The sequence below is a fragment of the Parastagonospora nodorum genome (assembly GCF_000146915.1).
Source record: "Parastagonospora nodorum SN15 chromosome Unknown scaffold_34, whole genome shotgun sequence".
In the NCBI taxonomy this organism is placed as follows: domain Eukaryota; kingdom Fungi; phylum Ascomycota; class Dothideomycetes; order Pleosporales; family Phaeosphaeriaceae; genus Parastagonospora; species Parastagonospora nodorum.
The window spans coordinates 331487-341435 of NW_001884582.1; the positions used below are offsets into that span (position 1 = coordinate 331487).

Genomic DNA, 9949 nt, shown 5'->3' on the forward strand with positions numbered 1-9949 from the left:
ATGGTGATCTGGCCGTATCTCCAGTCGATCATGTCAATATCGAAAGATCAGCGAGGCGTCACTGCCAGGTCTCCCTTGAAAGCCCAGTGTCACAAAGGGTACGGGCACAATACAATCGTGCACACCAAGGGCACTGTTGGACGCCCCGCAGGCTGCAAGCGATGTATACAGTGTCACCATGTGCAAGTCTACGCTCAACTGCTGTGCCAGAAAAAGTACATCCAGCAAGGTCGGTATTACCGTTGCCGCGTGCGCTGAGGTGTCTAGGAATATGCACAGGTGGAAATAAACGTGCAGCGCAGCCGGCGCGATGTGGGTGCGGATCGTGGAGAAAGGCCCGCACCCGTCTGCCATGTTACTTGCTGACCACCATGGAGAAAGGGCTCAGGAGCATACATCAGCACTTTCAAATTAGATGGAATTGCTGACCGGTGCGGGCTGTCTCAGTGAGACCAACTATGCGCATGACGACACTCTTTTCTCAGCTATCGGACGACAGGCTCTCCGAGGGCAGACCCTACGGCATCAGCCTTTGCTCCTCGAGCACATAATTTTCGCAAAGTGACCACGCAGTGGGGCTTGTGCACACTCTGTTCAACACAAAGGGAAGACCAGTCTAGAATTGGAATCCTTGGACAGAGCCGATCCGCACTGTATCCGGAACCGGACATTGATCTTGGTGGATCCTTTAGCAGGCTATTCTGCTGTCCGAATGGAGCATTAGGGACATTGGAGCAGGGCAATCTGATTTCCAGAATGTCGACGTCGACCTCCAGGAAGCCTCCGTCTGCTGCATTCCATACGTAAGCGTTCCTGCAGCTGTGAGGCAATCCCGCGATACGACGAGCTCGGGAGCAGTGCCACCAGTCTATTGGCTGGGTTTCATCTGCACTTACCCGCGCTTGCATATGCGTGTGACATAGGGTGTCCCCGCCAGCCCGTCAAGCTCGAGCCCTCCTGTGTCGACTTGATTTCAAGCTTGACCTGAGGCTGTTGCAAGAGGGTCATTCTGCATGGTCTTCGCACAACTGTCGCTTCTGAGGTGCTACAGATGTTGGATCTAACTGACCCTAAGCCTCGTCTCGACCAGCCCTTTCAGCGTCCAGTTTTCAGAGAAGGATAACCAGCTCCGCATGCCCCGGCGGATCAGTCAGATAGGCGTGCCGCTGCGAATCAACGCCGGCCACGTCAGGAGCCAGCGGAGCCCGTTATCGGGTCTTGAGATGGGGCACGCAAGCCACGGCCGCTCCTTGCATCCCCAAAACAGCTCGTGGGATTTCGACATAGGATCTGTGATTGGCGCGTGGGCCAGGACCCATGGCGGCGTTCACCGGTCGTGCCCACAGGCTTTTGCCCCACTGACTTGTCATCTCACCTCACGCTCAGTGGTTGACTCGCTTTCCTGCTGCATTCTCTAGCGTCGTTTGCATGAACCCCAGATGCTCTTCAATGGCCTCAACAAAGCTCCAGTGACAACAGTCGAAGTGAGGGGGTCTTCTCCGGTTGAGACTTCCTGTCTATTCTCCCGTCCACACGCGATCCTCCCCACGTTGGAAGCTCTGGTTCCTCACCGCTACTCTATTCTTGCTCGCCCAGCATTAGAACCATGGAACCATCATACGATCTGGTTGGTAGGGATGTAGCAATCTATGCTTTCCATGGCGCACTCGGGTGGAGTAAGGCCACCCACTACGCCGTCTGCCTGCAGCTCCCTCAGCAATGAAGCTTTGGCTGTCGCAAAGTACCGGCAGGATATGACCTGTGCAGAGGTACCAATGATGTTTACCCAAAAGCAAGACTTCAAATACGCTTATCGGCGTCCGCTGCCATGCAGCATCTCAATGGCGCCCACAAGCAGGTGGCCATCTCGCAGCCAGCAGCAGAGCCGCTGCTCGCCGGCACGGTACGGCATTCGCTTCCAGCTCCGCATGCTACTGTGTACGCACGACATACGTACTTGCATACTTTGCGTGTGGCCGTTGTTACATCAGGGTACACTGCAGACCAGCCATATGGCGTGAAGCGATATTATGTAGCCAGACCCACGCCCAGCAGCGCTTTCTGCCAGGATCATGTTCGCTGTAGAGTAGTCTTAGTGGTCCGGATCTGCATTGGGCAGGTCCTTCATGCAAACATACGTTCTAAGGAAGGTCTCAGCGCAGATATATTGACCCTCGGTTAAGATGCTGAGCTTGAGCCGCAGCACTGCAGCACTTTTGCCTACCACCAACACGTCAAGATCTCCAGAGCCCAGACCTCTGGATCGCGATGACCCAGCAGGCGACTGCGGAAACGCGGCTGAAGGCACAAGACTGCACATCGTGGACAGACAATCAGTCATGGGCCATAGTGGTGTAACAGCTTCTTTGGCTTATTCAACACTGCCTCGCGACTATAAGCGATTAGGCGAATGTCACAGCTAAACTTTCAACACTATCCAATTAATCGAAATGCCCCATCTAGATTTACTGGCCACTTCGCTCTTCCTATACACAGACCATGTGGCATCCGACGAGATGGTAGCGGGCGGCCGGATAAAGCGCATTCAAGTTCAACCGATTGAACGCGGTCAATATGGAAACTCAATCGTCCGACCGAGTCGATGCAGGATCGTCTCCCGTGCATCTCTCAGACCATTCCACTAGGTATTTGGCAGCACCGAGGAAATCTCATGCCATGCCAAGTTATCGTTTCAGCGATTGCCCGTGTTCGCGCCCATACGACCGGACTACGTACCCGATACAATATACTATGACGCCCATCATCACGCTATCTTTACTAACGCCGAAACCTTTACTAACATTTGCACATGCGTCAACTATGGTTCGATCGTATGCGCACAGCCGGCTCCACCGCTCGGACAGGAACGTGCTCGACCAGCCATCCTTGAGGTGGTTGGGGACGGCGGCTGGGAAAGGATAGAAAGAAAATCTCTGCAGGGCGGGCCGAAGGAAACCGTGCATGAACGGCAGGACCATACTGGTATAGTCGAGGTTCAATTGAGATTGACGATGTGTCGCCGGCTATTATTGGCATAGATGTGGTGTAGTGTACCTCTATTCGATGCTTCGGCTCCTCTACCGTGACAGCTCTCGCGGTTGTGCATCATCATCACAACACTACAACTGCCTAGATCGACCTCGTGGTGCTCTTACACGTGTTTGAAACACTGAGCGTGGAGGCCTAGCGTACTCCAACCCAACGGGCGCGCAGTAGTCTGTACCAGACTTTGTCGTCTCGAGGCTTGCGAGGCCGACTTGATGACGCGCTGAAAGATCCAACGAACCATAAAACTCCAAGTACGCAATCACCTTCCTGAACCGTTTCGACGCTGTCGTTCGGAGCGGTCGAAACACTCTGTTGCCCCTAAAACAATGCCTCACAACTGTCATCCGTCCCGCAAGTGAAACGCGTCAAAAACAATCCTCACCTCGGCACTTTTGCCAGGAACACCAGTTCGCAGCATGCAAGGTACCGCGCAACTTCCAAACGCAATGTGTCTCAGAATACAAACCCTTTTTCCCTCACTCCCCCGCAAAGACCGAACCGGCCAAACCTGCCGAGTAATGTACATGCGTTTTTCTGCATGTTTGACATGAGATGTTTGTGCGCCTGCGCACGCCCTTGACCCTGCGCCGCATCGCACCGCACCGCACCGCAGCGGCTGCATGCATTGTCTCAGCGCACTCGCGTTTTGCCACGAGAGAGCGTGCGTGCGCCGACAAGGCTGTCCGAGTGTACGTGTTGGTGGAGTGGAGAAATACAGGAAATTATGCCACTCCATAAGGCCGATGCGTTACTTTTCTTCTTCGCTTTCGCTCCGCGCACAGCCGCCAGGATTCATGCTCGAGGTGAGCAAACGTATCCGGTGCGCCTTTTTTTTCAGTCCGCTGGTTCCGGAGGGATATTGGATGGTGGCGCGGCTGTAGGGGGACGGAGACCGAAAGGGAATGTGCGTCCGCTGGCTGGAAACATGGGATGGAGTTGGATGTACGACGGCCCGATATCTGAGTTTATTGCATGTCGGATTGGTAAGTGATAGACAGGTAGTGTGTTACAGGATTAAAGACTGTCCGGGTGATTACTTCCTGTAGCAGAGTAGGTCGGGTTGATGGAGTTTGGCTGGACGGCGAGGACGAATGTGAAGGATGGCTGAGGAATTCACATACACTAGGATCGAGGTGGTGTTTTCACGCCGACTGTCATCGGCCCTTCTATAAACGGCAATTGTCTTGATTCATCTTATTTGTTATGTATATGTCGACTTACATCAGCCCTTACAACCTTCTCAATACACCCGACGAATGATAAGTGTCTGCATCAGGCATACTCGTCCAATCCACGATTGACAGAGACAATCTTACATGCAGCCTCAAGGCCGTACCCCGCTGTAACATCGTACGTTTAATGTGGATTTCAGCCTCATGACCAGGTGCCACATTATCTTTACCTCGGTCTTGGTGTATGGAGAACCAACAGCTATCCTTGTGCTTGTATCTCATGCACCTAGTCGAGTACCACGTCTTTGTGGATAGTTTTTTCTCTTCAAACAACCCATCGTCTCGAGTATGGCGAATCATAGCTATGGTTTACGTTATCTCTTCCCTGATATTATCAATGTCTAGGGCTGAGCTGTGGAAGTTCTGCCACGATGAGACGACAGCGTCTTCCTGTGGGCTCCTTACATTGAGACCAGGGCTCTTGATGTGACTGATCTTCACTTCTTTCTTATCTGCCATGGCACATCTTGCCCGTCATGTTCAGTTCATTCGTGTAGCGCCAGTGTTTCGGGCAAAGAGAATATGCTGTCTAGTATGACCATACTACACAAAGTTGAGATAGCAGTAACTGAGTATCCCGGGAAAATGACTCCTATCGTGAACTCAAGATACCTTTAGAAGTACTCATGCTAGATTTGTAGTAAATTTCATGGTAATGTGTCCTGAAAGTATAACTCAGCTCCTCTAAAAAATTCTTTACACATGCTGCATCGCAGGGACCTTATTTTGGGTTTGAAGATACTGCAACATCAATCCAAAAATTCAACCTCCACCCTCACGAGCTCACGGATTCTTTTTCTACACCTCTGAGCGAATCATCGGTATTCCTCTACGTATCTTGTGGATATGTGCTAAGATACACGTTGATTGCTTGTCTCAAATTGGATTCTTCTACAATATAGCTACTTTGCTTATAATAAAAAAGTTATAGGGGCATCAATGACACCATCGATTCTGTGTACAATAAATAGGGATTGTAACAATAGAGCATTGAACATGTCACCAGCACCACGATGTCTCTAAACAAAAGGGCCAGCCTGTAATACACACAAATGAACGAAAAAAAAACACCTGATCCGCAAAGAATGTCGTAATAAATCCAATTACAACCCATTTCCCAGACTAACTAACTTTCGCTGACGCAAAAAACCATGTCATATACTCATATCCCCAATCCGTATCAATATTCATACAAAGCCCACCAAAAAAAGCTCCCGACTCGCATTCATTACAATACCTGGTCCTGCTACTGCGTAACCGCCCTCAAGCCCTGCAACACCAACCCAAACATAACCCCCCTCGCAACCCTCTCTTCCTGCAAACAATCAAACACCCGTCCCACCGCCTCCCCACTCGCCGCCTGCCCCATGACGCTCGTCAACGCACTCGGCATGCCCCTCTCCACCACCAACTTCCTCGCCTTGACCCGCAACTTCTCCTTCTCCTCCTCGCCCATCTCGTCCGGCCAGGTCTTCAATTCCTCCTCGGTGGGCAGCCCGTTCTCGCGCATCTTGCGGATGTGGTACGCCAGCCCCGCGTCGGAGAGATTGGCGTCGAGCGCGGTGGTTTGGAGCAGCGAGGTTATAGATGAGAGTTGTGGGTTTCCGGGGCGTAGGAGGAAGGTTTTTGCGGCGTTGAGGAGGGTGCGGCGGAGGGTCCAGGCGGAGGAGAGGGTGTAGAGTTCGTTGATGACGGCGAAGAAGAGTTCGATTAGCACCGTGGTTTCGGTTTCGGTGAGGGGGGTATGCTGCTTGGGCTTTGTGGGGGATGTTGTTGGGGCTGGGAGCTTGGATGTGGAGGGTGTGAGTGAAGTGGCCGATGGGCGGCGGGGAAGTGGTGGGATGGTTTCGTTGGGTTGGGAGGAGGATGTTGTGGATGCACGCGAGGGGTTGCGGGCGTGTATCGCAGCTTCAACAGGTGGAGTTTTGGATGTCGAGTAGTCGTCAGTTATCTCGCTGGGCATTGGTGGGAGATTCATGAGTTGATCGCCGCCCATGACGGGGCTGAGATCGAAGCTCTCCCTGACACTCGGTGCGCGGCTGTTGCTGCGCGAGCCGAGTCTTGAAGACATGCCAGATCGTTTGCCGTCGCCGTCAGGATTGTATGATGGCCTGCGCTCCATGGGCGCCTCCCGCTGCGGTTGCTGATCGATGACCGGAGACCTGGCTGAATCGATTGACGTGCGCTTTGTGGCCAGTGACAGCGAACTCTCAGTACGAATGTGCGTCGGCAACTCCGAGACTGTAGACTCAGCTCGGTTGTGTCGATTCTGTATAGGCGCCGAATTGCTCGTTGTGCGACTCAAGCTCGGCCTACTATCGTCGGGTGGTGTGCTCACATTGCTAGCACTCGTGATGGTATCGCGGTGCTTCTTCGACCCTGACAGTGGTGTTGCAATGCTGCCCAGAACGCCAGTGACTCCTCCGAAGAGAGCTTTGCCGCCTCCTGCGACCTCCTTGGGCGCCTTGGTCATGACATCGATCATGCCTTTACCCATGGTGTCGAAGGTCTGACCTGCCCAACCAATGCCAGGGAAGCCGCCGCCACTGGGTGTTTTACCCGAGCCCAACTCTTTTTCCAGGAAGCGTTTCATTCCTTCACTTTCGGCCAGGGGCTTGTACTTGACTGCATCGTTCAGATACCTCTCGAGCTCTCCTCGGAGTGAAGCCTTCGTGTGACCCTTCCATGGTGGTAGAATCTTATGTGCTTCCGTGAAACCCGTGGTGCCCGTAATGGCCGCAATACGTCGAATAACTTCGTGCAGAGTCTCGAACTCGGTGTACTTGCGAGCAGTCATCCATCCAGAATGATGATGAGATTTTGGCTCTATTTGTATAAGATACTCGGTGGTTGGTCGGTTCTTGATAGTTCCCTTCTCGTTTGGCATACTATCATCGAAAATGGACATTGTCGCGTTGTGAAGTGTGAGAGGTGGTGGGGTCTCTACTGCAGCCGGGTTACTCTGAAGAGCGGTCGGAGGGTTGTTGGGCACGAGCTGATCAAAGCTCGTGAACGCTCTTTTGACTTCCTGTTTCTGTGTTTCGTCCACTGCCTGCGGAGGTGATGCAGGGGCGACTTCTGAGAACGATCGTGCGGACAAGCCTGAGATGCCCAAGTCGTGGAGTTCCGACTCTGCCGGCGTTTCGCTCTGTGAAGAAGTGGGTGTCACGATTCCCTGGGTAGTGCTCTCGGATTGATCGTCGTTGAGCGTGGATGTAGATGTGCTGTGTCGCTGCTGCTCCTTCAAGCGCTTCGCATCCTCTTCGGCAATCATCTGGCTCAAACGTTGCGCCTCTTGCATGGCTTCGTCCATTGCATCTTGCGCCCTGCTCACAACTCGCTTGTGTTCTCTTCGCTCTGGCGAGTTGACCTCATCAGACGATCTCGCCTGGCGCTCTGCACGAGCTTTGGCGTTCTGCAGCTTCTGAGTCGATCCTTCGACGCCCGCATCGATGGCATTCATGAGCTCAGGCTCTCCGTCCTCGAGTGAATACACGATCCAGCCGTTGATCCACTCAGCCTTTGAGCACGTCTTGACTATCATCTCCAAGATGAGCTTGGCAAATATTTGATGCAGAAAGATCCGTGCCGGAACGCAGTTGTATGTCTTGTGCTCCAGATAGTTCTGCAAAACGTCTTCAGTCGCCATGCTGAACTGCTTCGCCTGGTATGCAGGGTCAAGCATGCTCGCCAGCTGACTGTCTCTCTTCATCTTGAGATATATGTCAACCGCTTCTGATGGAGCGTCCCCTGGCGATGCCATGACTGCTGTCGAGAGCTCTTGCAGCAGTATAATCATGAACGAAGACGACCGCGTCACAAAATCAACAAAGTTGTCGGCTGGTCGCTTGCGGGACAGGTGGTTTGATACAGACAGAACGAAAGCAGTCAGGGTCTGGCGACACGAGTCGGGAAAAGATTCTTCGAAGGGCAAGACTGGAGCGTACCACCATCTGCGCTCGATTAGAAACGTCTACATAGGATGCGCTGAGGACATACTTGACATAGTCGCGTATCACGGCATCCGTCAGCTCTGTGAGCGCTGCTGCCGTCTCCGGCTTGAACTCGGAGTAGTCGAGCGGCTTGCCAGAGTACAGCTTCAGCGACAGGTCTGAGTTGTCGTCTTCGCGCGAGCTCTTTTCTTGACCCCGGTTGCTGTCCCGCCAGTCGAGTATTCTGTGCGCCACATCTACTGCCAGCTCCCGTCGCCGCGTGTCGGGGTTCTTGCCCTGCTGTTCGCTGCCTTTGCCATTATGCGCATTTCCTTCCCATGTCGCATGCAGCACTACGCCGCCCACGACGCCTATTAGCACAAGTCCGACTCGGCCGAGTATAAGGTATGTGCCCGCGCTGAGGCCTACGAGACATGCTCCAAGCGTTTCATTGCTGGCAGTCGCCAAGAAATGTAGAGTGCGGTCGGTAAGCGCTTTTACATCCAGCGACGGCGCTTTCTGCGCGTCTTTTTGCACGTCTTTCGCCTCTGCGCTTCGTATATCGGGTATGTCGCCGAGGTTCTCGGGGTCGGAATCGCGCGGAGTAGGGGGAGCCAGAGCTGCGTCGGTCATGGTGGTTGTGTGTGCGCCAACATCGGGCACTCGCAGACAAAGGGATGTCTTGGGCTATCGTGGAGGTCTCAGGAATGAAGGGCGAGCTAAACGTGGCGTCAATTCCAGCCGATGCTGGCGTTGCGGGCTGTTTCACTGCTGGTGATCTGAAAGGGCTCGGCGAAACGTAGCCCCGCCCCGCCCCGCCGTCTGGGGTACCTTCAACTCGCAACAATCAACGATATTTTTAAACTTCACCCCTAGACCACCACATCGTGTCCAAGTGCGCTTCCCAGCACAGCCCATCATGAGCGCCGATGCACCCAACGACCCTGAGATCCTCGCGCACGTCGAGAAGTTCTGGGAAGGTCGCAAGCCGTCCAGTCCCATCTACCAATTCTTGCTCGATGACATCAAAATCACCTATGCGTCCAAGGGCGTTGTCCGCGCACGCCTGCCCCTGACTAACAACCACGTGAACACGCACGGAGGCATCCATGGCTCTGTTTCAGCGACACTCATCGACTGGGTCGGCGGCATCGCCATCGCTGCATGGGACAACCGCACCAAGACGGGAGTAAGCACAGACATCCACATTTCCTACCAGAGTTCTGCCAAGGCTGGAGACACGATTGAAATCGAGGGCAAGGCTGGCAAGGTTGGCGGCACGCTGGCTTTCACTACTGCCACGATATGGAAGTTGGTGGACGACAAGCCGGGACCGATAGTCGCGACTGGATCTCACACCAAGTTCGTCAAGATATGATGCACTCTGTGAGGTTGCGAGTTTGCTATACCTCCATGCAAACTCCGTTCACGCCATCTTTTTTGGGCTCTCATCTTACGCACCATAGATGAGGTACTCACTCGGATGGCGGAGATCAAAGACTTCTATGCTTCAACAATCCGTGCTCTAGCCTTCAAGCGACGAGAACACGGGAAGCGTGGAGGTCGACATACATACGACACAATGCAACATCATGATTTTAAAACGTTACAATGTTTCTTCAACCTGATTTATCATATCGCGAGTCATATTACGTTTGTCCAAACCTTGCGCTGATTAGCTTTACACTGTTTAGAAACATTATCACACATTGGTATCACTACTGCACGGGCATCCTT

At 53.2% G+C, this 9949-nt stretch overlaps 4 protein-coding genes across 4 annotated transcripts; 1 reads left to right on the plus strand and 3 right to left on the minus strand.

Annotated features, from left to right (window-relative positions):
* Positions 1–485: 485 nt before the first annotated feature.
* SNOG_14945 (hypothetical protein) lies at positions 486–1008 on the minus strand (the record flags this gene model as incomplete). Its single annotated transcript, XM_001805061.1, has 2 exons — positions 486–790; positions 897–1008. 2 exons carry the CDS (start codon positions 1006–1008, stop codon positions 486–488), a joined length of 417 nt encoding a protein of 138 aa, XP_001805113.1.
* Positions 1009–4062: 3054 nt separating this feature from the next.
* On the minus strand, positions 4063–4739 carry SNOG_14946 (hypothetical protein; the record flags this gene model as incomplete). The annotated part of the gene is made up of 3 exons (XM_001805062.1): positions 4063–4152; positions 4270–4315; positions 4594–4739. The coding sequence occupies 3 exons, from the start codon at positions 4737–4739 to the stop codon at positions 4063–4065; spliced, it is 282 nt and encodes a 93-aa protein (XP_001805114.1).
* An 866-nt stretch (positions 4740–5605) lies between these two features.
* On the minus strand, positions 5606–8845 carry SNOG_14947 (hypothetical protein; the record flags this gene model as incomplete). Its single annotated transcript, XM_001805063.1, has 4 exons — positions 5606–5640; positions 5667–6521; positions 6597–8233; positions 8280–8845. The coding sequence occupies 4 exons, from the start codon at positions 8843–8845 to the stop codon at positions 5606–5608; spliced, it is 3093 nt and encodes a 1030-aa protein (XP_001805115.1).
* A 286-nt stretch (positions 8846–9131) lies between these two features.
* Positions 9132–9590, plus strand: SNOG_14948 (hypothetical protein; the record flags this gene model as incomplete). The annotated part of the gene is made up of 1 exon (XM_001805064.1): positions 9132–9590. One exon carries the CDS (start codon positions 9132–9134, stop codon positions 9588–9590), a length of 459 nt encoding a protein of 152 aa, XP_001805116.1.
* Between the last annotated feature and the right edge of the window lie 359 nt (positions 9591–9949).